General features: G+C 32.6%; 3 protein-coding genes across 7 annotated transcripts in view; 1 reads left to right on the plus strand and 2 right to left on the minus strand.

The window, feature by feature from the left end:
- The window catches only part of LOC111056165 (activating signal cointegrator 1 complex subunit 1), a 68050-nt gene that overhangs the window by 19633 nt on the left and 32166 nt on the right, over positions 1–16251 (plus strand). For 4 of the 5 annotated variants that reach the window (XR_005570804.1, XR_005570805.1, XR_005570807.1 and 1 more), the window contains exon 7: positions 2633–2757. The gene's annotated coding sequence lies outside the window, so the exon portion shown is untranslated. Of the gene's footprint in view, positions 1–2632; positions 2758–4520; positions 4691–16251 lie in introns of those variants that run through there. The other variant, XR_005570806.1, reaches the window with a different exon arrangement.
- Positions 110–3269, minus strand: LOC120350492 (putative gustatory receptor 28b). Its single transcript, XM_039424048.1, has 4 exons — positions 3142–3269; positions 2126–2194; positions 1066–1155; positions 110–376 (listed from the first exon to the last, which is right to left on the minus strand). Exons 1-4 carry the CDS (start codon positions 3172–3174, stop codon positions 236–238), a joined length of 333 nt encoding a protein of 110 aa, XP_039279982.1. The 5' UTR covers positions 3175–3269; the 3' UTR covers positions 110–235.
- On the minus strand, positions 5389–9495 carry LOC111056171 (putative gustatory receptor 28b). Its single transcript, XM_039424047.1, has 4 exons — positions 9347–9495; positions 8074–8142; positions 7621–7710; positions 5389–5524 (listed from the first exon to the last, which is right to left on the minus strand). Exons 1-4 carry the CDS (start codon positions 9467–9469, stop codon positions 5456–5458), a joined length of 351 nt encoding a protein of 116 aa, XP_039279981.1. The 5' UTR covers positions 9470–9495; the 3' UTR covers positions 5389–5455.

Consider the following 16251-nt stretch of genomic DNA (forward strand, 5'->3'; position numbering starts at 1 on the left):
CAAGCCAACTTTTAACTATCTGGAAGGCATGTATCTCTCATCTTCTATTAAGGGTTTTATTAGATTTAGTTCTTATTTTGCATAGGTTTTAAAATAAAATGCATATGAATACAAATGATCATTTATTAATTTTCATGAGAACAACAACCCTGTAGAATGAAATTTTAGGAATGAAATACTTTCATTTCAGTTGGACAATCAGTAATTGAATTATATATGTCCTATAAAATGAAATTTATTCAATGCTATTATTGGTAATTGGAAATGATGGTGTAATCGACAGGTTCCCTTTGCTGACAGTTTTTGATTCCCCACTATCGTTTGCTATTAGAAACTGTATCATTACCACTAGATACGTTGTAATAGTTGCCGCCACCTGCAAAAATATAGCTGCTTAGTAAGATTAGTAATAGATATATATTTTTCAAATCTGAGTTATTTTCAAACTATATTGTGTAATTTTAATGATCATTTCATCTTATTACCCACGCACAAGTCAATACTTATATTATGTGGGGGTCATTAAATTAAGTTATTGCATTTAAAGTAATGTGACTCTTACTGTTGGATTCCAGTTCTAGATGGGAACTTTTAGTTGAACTAAAACATCACTTTTTTCACAAACTTGAACAAACTACATCACATTTCTTGAAAATTACATTGACATACAGGAAAAATGATGTATTTTTACTACTATTCCAATAAAATACAGTAGCACATTTGATAATTTCCTAGATTAAATATTTCCTATAATATCAATCTTGTATTCGTGTGTTCAACTTTCTGTATCACAAAATTATTCTGAATTGTGAGATTCATTATTTCTTATAAATATTAATGCTTCCCATTTAGCCAATGCTGGCAGGTTAAAGTGAATGTCACTATAGCTGTTTAATCCTTCAGCTGTTTAATCAATATCAAGTTTTACTCACTTAACATTCATATGACATGTCCAATTATAGTGAAGACATGATTGTATCAGGAAAATGTCACAATAATATAAATTAATTAATGAGATTTGATAAATTGATTGTAATGTATTAGAAGAGTGTTGTTTTGTCTTACCACTAATATGAGTGGCCTGTCCAATGTGAACATGCCGCACGCCGAAAACTCAGCTCTGTGATGAAGCAAGCGTGTCATGAACTCTTCTAGCTGCATACAAACAATTACAAGCAATTTTTAATAAGAGATTCACTTCGAACTTTCATCATTGTTTGAATGGGAATCATTGATGTTATTTATAACGAATGCTGATAGTTTAAAGTAAATCTGAATAAGATATAAAATTGGATGATAAACTGAGATGGAACAGCTCAAAGCCTAATCTAATAATAATGATAATTTCATTGTCAGTCATACAAAATATACTACAATAACTACACAAACACAGTAATTTCAGATTGAAAATAATACACATATACAAAGCTCTTTGAGCTAAAATAATCTGTGATAAAAGCCAATAAATATAAAATTTCTATTCCTATAATAGTTGAACAAACCAACTAGATAGATATTCCTTCATAGTTGAAAAATATAATAACATTCAGTTCCAGGAATTATTCTCAAGAGTGACAATCTACGTGTTTATATATACTGTTCTGTGTTCTGAGTACAACATAATGTGTTCATATATTATAAATTACGTATGAATGTTATACAGTACCTAATCAAAACGTCTCGTTTCTCAAAAATAATTTAAAGTATTCGATTTTATTGTACCGTACTTCTTTCTAATTTTATAGTGTCAATGATTTGTTGTTTTCAAGGAGACCATGTCCAATTCCAGTCATTCTCAATTTATTCCTTTTCCTGTTTTATTTTACATCTGTAGATTAATTGTATGGAAAACGTGATATTTCATAAAACATTAATAAGTTGTTTGATGGTATTGAAAACCGGCAGTGTTCCTTCACACTGTAACCTATTGATCAATTTGTGGAATCAAGGTAGACTTGAAATGAATTCAAGTACAAATACAAGGAACTATATGGAACTTAGAATTTACTAATTAGAATCTCTCAAATTTAAGAAATCCATTTAATAAAACCGAAATTATCAGTATAAATACACAATTTCTGTATTCATCGTTTAAAATTAAATTTAATTCAGCAGATTTACTTACCTCTTCTTCCTCTGCCACACATCCATTTCTATTGATGAGGTAGCTAACAATACGTGAAGTTCTCTTTGCCTAGTACCGTATAAAAAACAACTATAAAAAAGATAAGTTCTTCAAGACAAGTTTTTGCATAATAAAAACGACAAAAATTATCCTGTTTCAAGAAAATAAATATATTTAGTTCACCAGTTTATGTACAATGTATTTCTCTATTATTTGACTATAAAGAATTTATTGACTTGCGAACTTCGGTACAACTCTCATTAATAAAACAGCAATACTTGAAAACAGCAAACAGCAATAATTGAACTAACATTGCCACTGAAATATCTTTTTGCGACTTATAGCTTTCATATTTCTTGGAGTCTTACAATCTATCCATCTCTAGAAAAGAAACTGATTGTTCATCTTTCAATTTGAGAATAATAGTGCTATATCAATTTTTTAAACTAAATACTGTATCAAATTGCAATATTTCTCATGATCTAAAAAATGTTTATCTGTTTTTAGTGACAGAGAACCTCGAACAATGGAATATTGAAAATTGTCTCTGGCATGTGATGCAGTGCCCTGGTTACCACAAGGAGCAAGCCAAGGTGTAGGTAGCTTCCAGGATCCCGTAACACCGAGCAACAGTGAGTTTTACCTGATAGCATATTATCAATCCACAGATATTATTCCCCTATCGTATTCTTCATCCACTTTCTAATGTTTCTTTATCTAATCTATGTTGATACACTTGAACTTGCCTCTCATAAATTGTTCAATAATGCTTCCCTCATTGTCTGCACCTTCATTACACTACACGGCCAAGATAAATAGATTTATATGCAAATCTATAAAATCTTTTGTAATGTGGAACAAATTCAATCCAAGATCCGTGAATATTTGGCTCATTGTCAATTTTATCATATTTAGGAAATCCCTTTACAAATATCATTAATATATTTCAATACTAATACTTTTATTGAGCCATATTAATCTATTAATTTTACGCTAGATGCAACATACTCACTTACCTCACTTGAAGCCTTAGCACATGTTAAATTCATCAAGAAAAAGTGTAGAATATTTATAATTATTATGTAAAGTATGAAAAGTAGAGCCAGCAGATGATGAAATCCAGTTATTCTAGGATATATTAGCTCAGAAAATATCAAAAACGTTGTGAATATGATTCGGTTGAATATGAAGAGCATGGCTGTCAAAATTTGATAGCCATAAGTGTCACAAGATATCTTCACTAGAGCGCTAAGTTCCAAATGGATCCTGCTCAACTCTCTGATGGGGGCATTCAAAAGTTGACTCCCTGTAAACAAGTGTTATAAAAACTTATAAACTATTTTTTCCAACAGCAATAATCAAAAACTAGATTCATTAATCGATTCATCAGATTAACTGTCAATTCCAAAACTGAAAAACCCTTTCTAATTCACTGTGATGGAGAAGATAAGCCCACTTGATCTTTTATCACGTGAAAATACACTGTATAATCGGCCTCTAGTTCAAAAAGCTTTATCAAGAACTCTTCTTTATGACAATTGCTGAGTTCCATTAAATTGGCAAATTTTAAAAACAGTGTCGACTATAGTATTATAATTCAGTGATAAAAGCATCACTTACCTGCCAACCTTTTGCTTATGTCAACCTTGTCTCGTATTCTATTCTCCAGAATTAAGTTCAAATGTTCAAAGGAGTAAAATAGAACGTACGATATTTCAGCAAATGAGAAAACGAAACATGAAAGTGTGAGCTCCAGCGCTATCTGTGTATAAGATGATGCTTTTAAAATGAATATCTCAATCTCGCCAATTTTACTGTAATGAGTGTTGACTATAAAATAGCTAACTATGTACACATCAGTAACGGAACTGATTGCTTTCAATAAGATCATTACATTTATTATTGAATCCTGTAAATCAGATTTTATTCTGTATGAGTAGTTCTTGATATTCTCAATAGATTCCATAAGTATGTTATGATTTTTTCGACGTTCGAGTGAGTTTATAACTGAACTTACAACAAATACATCAATCAGAAAGTGCAAAAGATAGGTGATCATAGAAAACATGGCTGATACACCCGATCCCGTCTCATCTCGTTCAATTGTTTCAAAAAATGTTTTGAATGAGACAAACTTTCTAAAGAACATAACAAGTTGTAGCACTAACACACAAATTATGTATCTGGTTCTCTCATAATGCTTTTGATAATAATCTACTTTTGTTGAAACAATTCCAAGTAGTGAACATATTCCATATAAGAAATATTTTGTGATCCACATTTTGCTGTGAGATTTCGGACTATCAGTACTCTAATGATTAACTCAGTGCAGATTATAGTTACGTTGATTCTGTTGAAGCAATATCAAGAATAAAAGTCGTTAATATTTTTGCAGTAAATGAATGCTTTATACCTATACTAAAGAGAGCTCCGGAAATTCTATTGACAAAGTTTCACACATTGACATCTCGCAACCGAATGGATTGAGTATGGAAGGCTGCTTCATTTTGATTTCTTCGGTCGAATCCACATTCTTCACAGAAATATTATTGTTGTGAGAAACAACAGATGATCAATCAAATCAAAACTTACTTTACAATCAAAGTAATGGTTAGTCATCAATCTAGGAAATATCCTTTCCTACCACTCATAGCTTGAAATCCCATAAACAAAATCCATTATTTCTATAATATTGGAATAGTATATTATTTTATCTCTTGTTTATAATATGTTTTTATATTCTGTTTTTACGGAAGTTTTATTATTAATCTATCTAAATTTAAAATTGTTTGTATTATTCTGATTTGTATATTCAGATAGATGATTTAGTGTTTAAATTGAAATGGACATACGGTAACCTACATGATATTTAAGATGAATGGACATTAAGACAATATTAGAAAATTGAATAAGTTTTAAAAAATATCCTGTTTTTTCTTTTCCGACTACTGTATTGTTTGCTCTATCCAATAAATAAATAAGTTTGATATAAAAAAATGATCAAGTAATAGAGAAAGCCTGAGTATTAAATTAAAGTTGTTATTTTGAAGAAAACTATACTGTATTCGACAATAATTTCCAAGAAGCATTTGCTATGAATAAGTTAGAAATTATTGATGAGCATTACTATAAATCATAAACTAAAAATAAACATTTGCTAAATTTTAAAGTTATTTTTCAACTAATTGAACTGATAAAGATGTACCATGAAAATTGAATATCTAAACATTACAATAATATCATTGACATTGAGGCCAACCATTCACATTCCATATAATTGAGTTCAAATGTTATATTTTCATTCCATCACATCTATTCACTCTTTCGACTTCATTTTTCTATTACACTATCTCGAAACTGAATCAAAATCACAAGGTAAATTGCAATTGTTCCAATTACCTGAAAATAGAAAAAAAAACTCCAGTTACTGATATTATTTTATCTCTTGTTTATAATATTTTATATTGTTTTGTTTGATACGTTTGTGAACATTTTTGAGTTTGAGGCCCGGTTTCACTAACGCCTATTAAATTTTAATCATGATTAAATGCTACAAGAACTCTGATCGGCTCTCATAGCATTCAATTACGATTGTAAATGAAAAGGCTTTTGTGCAACCGGGCCTGAGTTTCTCTTTTTCTCTATGCTCACAACAACTGATTAAGCATTATTTTCATTTAAACTAATGGCATTCAGAGAAGATCAGCTCGAGCTCAGCTCAAGGAACATTTTTGAAACTTTGCCGTAAATATTATTGTTTATGTTTAAAAGTCTTTCATATAAATCTCTATTTCGGTTTAGTTAGAGTATTTTATTGGGTGGGGGGGGGTTTATTACAGCTGAAGTGCTATGATGAAACAACGTGCAGGTATACATTCGTATTACCTGATTAAATTCCCATAATGGTATCTCATTCCAATTACATATGAACGCGTCAACAATTTTGATTAATTACCCTATCCTATAATATTAAGCGAGCAATCTCTGTTTATATGGCAGTATGTCACCGGATCTCGAAAACGGCTCTAACGATTCTCACAAAATTTGGAACACAGTAGGTTTATAATATAAAAATTCGATTGCACTAGGTTTCATCCCTGGCCAACTCACTGAAAGACATCCTTGAAAAAACAGCTGAAAATTTCGTCGTCTGTCGATAATGAAGTGAGTGAGCGAGTGCTTGTGTGGGAGTGAGACAAAATTATGCCTCAGCTGAGCTATTGCATTTAATCCGCTGATCTCACGAGAGATATTAGTCGCGTTCAATCACTACCTCCGTAAACAAAGCCGTAGTGCATTCGTGTGACGTCAGCACAGGTAGGGCTCCTAGACCAATAAAAATTCGTTGATTCAGCTGATCTATATCAGCTAGTGTTTTTATTGGTGTAGGAGCCCTACCTGTGCTGACGTCACACGAATGCACTATGGCTTTGTTTACGGAGGTAGTGGTTCAATGCCACTGATCGGTTAGTGAACGATGAGATCGGTGAGTGAACGTGGCGCTGAACGAAGCACTGTTTGGTTTAAAAGTGGTTCAACTGATCGGGAAAAAATTACGTCATATCCGGTTCGTTCACTGATCAGCTCATCGTACTTTTCTACTGATTACTACTTGCTGAACGTAAACAGACATGGCTGAATACGAAGCCGGTTTATAATTGTAATGGACTCCATTATTCTGTGCATTTGGGAGCAGAGAAATGCATGATAAATTCAATAACATTTAAAATTTTATTAAAATTATCCTCCAAAGCATTTAAAACAACTACAATCACTTGATGGTTTTCCATTTTAATGGAAACATTTTGATTATACAATGAAATAGGTTAGGTTTTAGTTTTGTTTACAAAATTTGCTCATATTTAATATGAGCAGCAGATTTATCAGTCAGCAGAGGAAACATCTGTCAGTTATGAGAAACCGTTCAGCGCGACAGATCTGTGATCAGGCTTTCTACTCAGCGTAAAAAAACTCGATGGAATTGATCAGTGGCGTTGAACGCACACACCCGGCAAGAAATTAATCAACATATATGATCGCTATAAATGTATTATAATTTCCTCTTTCGTTTTATATTTTCTATGCTCTTTTACTCCCGGTCGAAGCTCGGTCCCCGATATTTATATTTAACTTATACTTTTTTTGAGGGTGAATTATGAGATGATCAAACGTCCATGCCTATTCGATGGGATTCTGCGGGATTCGAACCCGCGAAAGGGTAGCACTAGCAGACTGAAGGGTGCAACGCCTTAGTCAATTCGGCTATTTGGCTGGCTAAACTACATTCTGTCCTACTTTTACTTCCCTACCCTATACTTCACTACCTACATGACGTGCAGGCCATACTGAAATGAGTTGATTGTAGAATATTTATATCATAGCATGATAATGATGCTCTTTATTATATAGACAAAATACAATTAGTTTTAATGAAATGTAGATGATATTATAATACAGAAAATAGTTTAAACTATAAGAAATCGTTGTTATCTTACCGACAAAATGAGTGAGTTATCAATATTGAATAATCCATAGACAGAAAACTTGGCATCATGATGTAATAATTGTAAGGAAAACGTTCTCAGCTACAAAAGAAACAATATATTTTAATATATTTGAATATTTTACTAAGGTTATTAACAGTAATAATGTGGAATATGCTAATTAAAAAACGACTTGAATAATGCTTCATATTCTCCAACTAATATATTCAAAATATCCATCAATCAATAAAACTATATTGTTAATAAGGTAACAACAATACAAGTCCTGATTGGTCTGTACTAGTTCATTTGTGCGTTGTACGGTACTTAATTAGAAGTGTTTATTATAAATTTGTGTTTCATTAAAAAATAGGGAAGTGGCATGCTAAATTGTCAGAAAATGAAATTAAACTCATTATCTTGTATTGTAATAATGGATACTGTATATATTTTGAAAACACTAACCTGTCTTCTCTTCGTGCTTGTGAGATCTCTATTGAATAAATGGGAAACAATCTTCGATGTCTGGTTTGCCTTAAATTGCAAATAAGAAAATCATAGCTGATTATTTGAATTGCAACTTTACAAAATTAACTTTAGGATATAAATTATTGTACTTACAATCTACAATAAAACTAGATCAAATTTATAAAATTTTGTAATTATCGCTCTGTTTTATCTCTTACACTACCACTCAATCATCAAAACATGCTGATAGAAATGGAAAATGTATTTTCAGTAATAATAATGGCTTTTTCAATATTAAATTCCTCCCTCATTACCCTCACAAGTGCCGTGCTACCAATTTTGTCCAAAAGGTTTGATAGTTTTCACCTATCACCCAAGGAAAGTTATCGGTTCCATTTATACCAATATCTTGAGAAATCATGAATGGATTTAATGCCCATGAGTTAAGAAGACCAGTTCAGAGCAAATCAAATTATAATTTTCACAAAACTTGGGCAATTGAAAACGCAAAAATATTTAACAGAACCATTTGATACTTAAAACAGAAGATTCTTACAAGCTAAATACTTATCTGTTCATATTAAACTCATTTATTTGGCTACAGACTTTCAATATTAAACAAAACATTTAACACAAATTGAGAAAATAATGAAAATATTCAGATATCAATTAAAACATCTTAAACTTCACTTATATAGAAAAATTTTCAAGAGGACGAAACACATCTACTACAAGCCTTCAGCCATTTTTCTTTGAGAGAGACGCCTGAAGGTTTCGGGAGACACTCTAGACACGTCATCAACTGCCAACCTCCCGAATGGAAAAATACAAGTTTACAATTTACATTTATTATACTCAATAGAACTTTATTTTTAATCTGCTTTGAATTTATTTAACCTTTATATTGTTTATAATTATTTGTTAATTCAGAAAGTGAACTTTATTACAGTAAGTTATTCAACATTAGAATAGCTGATAAATTTCAGGCAGATGTTAAGTCCACATATCGATTTCACCGATATTTTACTATCAAGTTTTATTGATATTTGAATATCGAATCGAAGATTCGATTTTTATTGAGAAAAAATGTAATATTACACAATTTAAGCATTTTTGTCGGCATCATAAAAATAATCTCTCTTGATGTAGAGCTTATTGAAGGTAAGCCTTAAAATTTCTACCTTCTCTACTCATAAAACAATGCAATGTATTTTTTCTATGAAAATTTTCAATATTTTTCCAACCTAATGAATAACAAGTGCTCGCATACCTGGTTTGTCATAGAGGCACATGGTAGAATTATCATCAACATTCCCATCAAGTGTGTGGTAATCCAAAACGCTGTAGTAAGAAGCTCCATAGTATTTATGCAATCACATTTCTCATAGCTCATTACTATCAGAATAGTTAGATATGTAGTCATGATACTATGCATGAATAAAGTTGTCACTCCCAAAAAAATCTGTTCTCGAAAAACTTTGTTCGCATTTTGGACAGTTTGGCAAAGAGTTTGGTATTGAGTACTGAGCAGCGTTATTGAAATTGAGTATGCCCTGCTTTCTACAACATATTGTAACAATTGATAGATTAAACACTGTTGCTAGAGATGTTGTAGAATTGTTCTATAATGGAATAAAAACAAAATATGTCGTCTACTCTTCTGATTGAACGAGCGTTAGGGAGTTCTCACTTTTGACTTACTGAAGGTCAAAGTCGTTATCCGTCTGTTTGTATATCCTATTATATTAAACGAGCAATTACTGTATTTTAATATCTGGTTACTTATCTGGTTATTGATATTTATTTATATCTGGCTATTTATGTTCAACGGATCTCGAAAACGGCTCTAACGATTTTCACGAAATTTGGAACATAGTAGGTTTATGATATAAAAATTTGATTGCACTAGGTCTCATCCTTGGGAAAACTCACTGAACGACATTAAAAGGATAATTCATCCTTCGATGAAACAGCTGTGGATAGTAAAAATGTGAGTGAGCGAGTGAATATGTGAAAAATCAAAATATCGAATCCCCGAAATTCATGAGATGACATATAGCCAGCTGTTTAATATAAACACGATCATTTTAGAGAATTGTGTTTTGTTTATCAATAAATAAAAATAACGAACGAAGCTCGGTTCCCCGATATTTCTATAGTAACTTGAGAAAGAACCAGTTAGCCAATCAGCTTCAAATTTCGAACACATATTCTTTGAACCTTTTTACAGGTCAAGTTCGTTGGACAACAAAATTGACTCACTCCTTCGTCCTTTTTTAGGATATAAAAATAACATTGAAAGTGCATAAGAAAAAAATTGTAATGATTTATAGATGGAATTAAATAGAGAATGCATTTATCAAATGCTAATTAATATGTAATTATTATTTCACGAAAATCCTAAATAAATTCTGTAAATCACCCCGAAGACTTCTGCTACTGCAGACATTGACAACAGGGTTAACAGCTAGATGGAAATTCGATGAGAACTACTATCCAAAAATTATTTGCCAGCCCGGGAATCGAACCCGGTACCTCCCAATTGCTAGTCAGGAATGCTTACAGCATTTATTGAGGATTTTCGTTAAATAATAATTATATATTAATTAGCATTTGAATAAATGCATTCTCTATTTAATTCCATCTGGTTAAACCGGTTGGCCGCTATGGCTTCGTATAAAATGAGAGCTGCTATCCAGAGATTGTCAGTTTGGCGTAAGGGTAAGCATTCCTGACTAGCAATTGGGAGGTACCGGGTTCGAAATAATAAATAATAATTCATAAATAATAATTATGTAATGATTTATCATTGGCCGAGCGAAGTAAGGTCTAAGATTCAAGTCGACGGTTTGGCATTTCTCTTAATGTTTAAATGTTTATATGTTGCGAATTTAAGGCGAAACGCGGTAATAGATTTTCATGAAATTTGACAGGTATGTTCATTTTTAAATTGCCCATCGACGTATATACAAGGTTTTTGGAAATTTTGCATTTCAAGGATAATATAAAAGGAAAAAGGAGCCACCTTCATACGCCAATATTAGAGTAAAAATCTGGTGTGGTACACTCACACAACTTTCCTTGCTCATATTTGAAACTGCGATCAGACTTCTGTATATGTGTATATAAAATTGTTTTCAAAGTACTTTTTCTTTGTGTGAATAATTGTGAAATTCGATGATATTTTTAGTCGTCATTTTTTCAAAGTCGTCAAAACAGCTGTTCTACAGAAGAAATATCTCGACTATGTGTTCTTTTTATGAACTGCGCTACCTACCTATCTCATGCACGAGAAGGAGGTTACTAAGTCCATTTCCCAAGGATGGGGTGGACCCCCCATTGGTTTTCCAGAAAGGAGACTCATGCCAGTTGATAGAGCTGATAAATAACTATACAGGGTATGAATTTGAAAAAAATCGGTCAAGTTATTTTTGAGAAAATCGTGAAAAACATGGTTTTTTAGTAATTATCCGCCATTTTTCTCGAGAATATTACGGAGCTCCTGCAATTTTCCCAGCAAAAAACTCATGTCATGTGATAGGGCTTATCAATAGCTATCCATGGTTTAAATTTGAAGAGAATCGTTAAAGCCGTTTTCGAGAAAACCGTGAAAAACATGGTTTTTTAGTCATTATCCGCCATTTTTCTCAAGAATATTACGGAGCTCATGGAATTTTCCCAGAAATGAGACTCATGCCAGTTGATAGTGCTTATGAATATCTATCCATGGTATGAATTTGAAGGAAATCGTTAGAGCCGTTTTCGAGAAAACCGTGAAAAACATGGATTTTTAGTCATTATCCGCCATTTTTCTCAAGAATATTACGGAGCTCCTGAAATTTTCCCAGAAATGAGACTCATGCCAGTTGATAGGCTTATAAATGGCTATCCATGGTATAAATTTGAAGGAAATCGTTAAAGCCGTTTTCGAGAAAACCGTGAAAAACATGGATTTTTAGTCATTATCCGCCATTTTTCTCAAGAATATTACGGAGCTCATGAAATTTTCCCAGAAATGAGACTCATGTCAGTTGATAGGGCTTATAAATAGCTATCCATGTTATAAATTTGAAGAAAATCGTTAGAGCCGTTTTCGAGAAAAACGTTAAAAACATGGTTTTTTAGTAATTATCCGCCATTTTTTCCGCCATATTGGATTGGATTTTATTGAATTTCTTATTGTCGGATCCTCATGGTATAAGGACCTCAAGTTTAAAATTTCAAGTCAATCGGTTAATTAGGAATGGAGTTATCGTGTTCACAGACCTACACACATACACACACATACACACACACACACAGACCAACACCCAAAAATCATTTTTTTGGACTCAGGGGACCTTGAAACGTATAGAAAACATGAAATTAGGGTACCTTAATTTTTTTTGGAAAGCAATACTTTCCTTACCTATGGTAATAGGGCAAGGAAAGTAAAGATCAGACTATAGAATTATTCATCATAAATCAGCTGTCGAGCTGATTACAAATCACATGCCATGACGCATGCAATTCAATAACTCAATATAACTTGATGAAAAATCCGCAGCTGTGTAGACTATAAATTGCATGCCTCATTGAATGCAATTTTTATACACTATAATAGGATGCAAAGAACTTATAACAGCTTGTCTGGGCGCCTAGATGTTTTCTGGTCTTCTCGCGCTAAATTCCGGAAAGCGTTATTATGATAATAATTAAATCTTGTGTAAGCATGATCTGATCGAATAAATAGTTGGTGTATCAGTGTGGATGTGCATATGGTTTGGGACGTCGTTCAGTTATAAATTATATTTATTCTATTGATAAAATTTTTGTCCATTGTTTGTTATTATATTCTTTAATTTTTATAAGTTTTGGAATTTTGAATTCTCAATTTGTTTTATTTTTACTTTTTTCATAAGTATTAGAAATTTTTGTTTTTTTCATTTTTGAATTAGGTTGTATTTTCGTTGCTTGTATTATTTATTATTGCATAATTTCGTGTTATTTTTCTTTTGTATCTGTACAATTTTCATTGTTAAGGAGACATATTTGGGGAAACCCCTTGTCTCCATTGTGAATAAATAAATTAACTATTGATTACGTGCAATAGCGCATGCAATTAATAACTATAATAACATAGTATTGTCTCTCGAACTTTCTCTGCTTTGAACTCAGGCTGTCCTGTTGACAGTATGTCTTGAAGGATATTAGCTTTTGATGTTATCATTTTTGATACACCAACCCCAACAGCCATTAGCCGTTTTCACACCGATATCTCGCCGACACGACATACAGACAGGATTTACTCTGATGGACAGTATAAGATGAGGCTGCGGTTTATAACTGCGCGAGGTCTACTGTTCACAGAACTACTAGTTGTAAGATACGTGATTAAATTTACTTTAAAAAAATCGTTCCCTGGAGACGCACCTAATCTTGTACCAACTTGTTTGTCGAGTACTACTACTAGTTTAGTCAGCTGAAGAATTTATTGTATGCAATTACTACAGTTTGTCCATTCATTCATAACATCAGCTAAGGCTATTTGGGAGCTATCACTCGCGCTGACACATGATTTTAGCTAGTTAATATACAACATAATTCACAGCTTTCAAATCAACAAAATGATACGGGTTCAAATATAAATATGCGCTCTCCGCCATTTATTACTTTCCTTGCCCTATTACCATAGGTAAGGAAAGTATTGCTTTCCGAAAAAAATTAAGGTACCCAAATTTCTATACATTTCAAGGTCCCCTGAGTTCAAAAAAGTGGTTTTTGAGTATTTGTGTGTGTGTGTGTGGTGTGTGTGTGTGTGTGTGTGTGTGTGTGTGTGTGTGTGTGTGTTTTTGTAATCCAGTAAAGTGAGATCCGAAACATGGAAACACACCCACGTGTGCGCGGATCTCGGTGTGTTCTGACCTCTGATTCATCATCAGCGAGCCAATTGGAGTCGACATGTATTTGTAGCATAGCTTGTTGTTTTTGGATCTCATAGGTCTGCTTTTCACGCTCACCAGGTGTATCAAGCTTTCCAAATTTTCCACCACGTCGCGCTACGGTCTAGGTGTGTTTCCATGTTTCGGATCCCACTTTACTGGATTGCAAAGACACACACACACACACATACACACATAAATACCAGAAATAAAGTAAAGTGAGATCCCATTGGATTGCAAACGTACACACCAGTCCTCCACCGACAAAGTGAGATCCATTCGTTCATCATTATTACTTTGCAATAATTTTGGAGTCTCGCGTCGGCTAGAGATGGGAAGTTACTGATTCACTTTACTGATTTGGGTCAATCGGTCTCATTCACTGCCGCGACCCGTTCAAAAAGAACGGGCCGTTGTCCGTCTGTATGTATTGTTGTAAATGTGCTTTCTTAATGAACACTTTATTCATTAAAAGTTTACATTTATGAACAATATAAAAATAGAATACTACATCAATTTCTTCATCATGAAAGCTATAACTTGTTATCTTTTTATAAACAGTTCGTTGCCAAAACAGTCACCTTGGTAATTGTGTTCACATGATTAGTATCCATGTAGAGCTAGCCTACATCAGTATGTTCGACAATAACTCAAGAAATCAAATCATTGATTAACCCTTTGCGCTCTTTGCGAATTTTTATAACTTTGTCCTTCCACTTTTGTATCCAGCGTTACTGTCTAATACAAATTTCCTCTACAACTGACAAAATGGGAATCGTTTGCTACAGCTCTCATATCCAGCATAACTGGCTCACGCTAAAAAGCTCGAACGCTCTGGTATCCAGCATGTTTGGATATTGCTGTTCATCTACTTATTTATTTTTATTTAAATAAGGACCTGATTGGTGGATGACTTCAGCTGTGAGTTTTGTAAAGAATAACTACATAAATCGAAACAATCACTTCTTCCATTGCAAAATGTTGTTATTATGTTTGAAAAAAGCTTTTTTCCAGCTTGGTCATAATATAACCAATGCTTGACATTGATACAAATAAACGTGATTTTTCAATATTAATTATATTATTTTACTAGCAGGAACCCATGCTGTGCAAGGGTCTATTTAAAACTTAACGTACCGTAATGAAATTTTGAAGAATTTAATATAGGCCTATAACCATCCTTGGTTGATTAAGAATCTAATATCGGGGACCGAGCTTCGCTCTGGAGTACAAAAGCATAAAAAATGTATAACGAAAAAAGAAATTATAATAATATTCATATTTCATACAGGAATGTTCATCAAATCACAGTGAATTGATAATTAATCACAGTCAATTTCCAGAGGAATGCAAAAATTTCCCTCACAAAGAGCCGGTTTCACAAAAGCCCATTAATTTTAATCCTGATTAATTTAACGTGAATCAAATCAGAAAAGACCATTTAAAAAAGATGGTTCTACTGGAATTAATCAAGATTGAAAATAACCCGGCTTTTTTGCAACCGGCACTAAGTATCGCAACTCAGCAGCTGAGTCATAATTGACCGAGCGAAGTGAGGTCTAAGATTCAAATCGACGGTTTGGCATTAATGTTTAAATGTTTGAAAGTTTAAATGTTTAATGCCCGGTTTCACCAACCTCGATCAAATATAGCCTAGCCATGGTCAATTAGACCATAGTCACAATTTATCACTCGTTCAAACATACAACTGTTCCACCAACCTCCGGATTGATCAAAACTCCGTCGGTCAAATTTGAACATGGTCAACACTTGTAGCTGTACTTTTCTGAAGTTGGCTAACATGTTTGCTGGCTTGCTATTGGCTACATCTGATTTTTATGGATAGAAATTACTGAGATATTGCAATTTTTCAAATGCTAATGAATTAATAATTATTATTAAATGAAAATCCAAATTAAATTCTGTAATATATTAAATATAGTAACACCCCATGATACTCAATATCAGTTTTGCTTTACCGTCAGGCCGTCAAAAATTCAGATTACTGGACTTTTTTCTGTAATTACTGTACTGATTTATCTTCATATTCATTATTTTGGGGCAGGCCCCCTTCTCATATAAGCCCAATTCTAATGAGATCCATTGAAAGGTTGATCTAAGGATTAAATGATATAGCCCTACTGTGTAATAAAAGAGTAAAGCAAACCTTTTTTAAAATCTTCCTTTATTTTCTATACTATAATAATTTACTAATTAAAAGATTCCAAGGACAAACCTGATGAATAACTTACTA

Source organism: Nilaparvata lugens, chromosome 3 (genome assembly GCF_014356525.2).
Source record: "Nilaparvata lugens isolate BPH chromosome 3, ASM1435652v1, whole genome shotgun sequence".
NCBI classification, from domain to species: domain Eukaryota; kingdom Metazoa; phylum Arthropoda; class Insecta; order Hemiptera; family Delphacidae; genus Nilaparvata; species Nilaparvata lugens.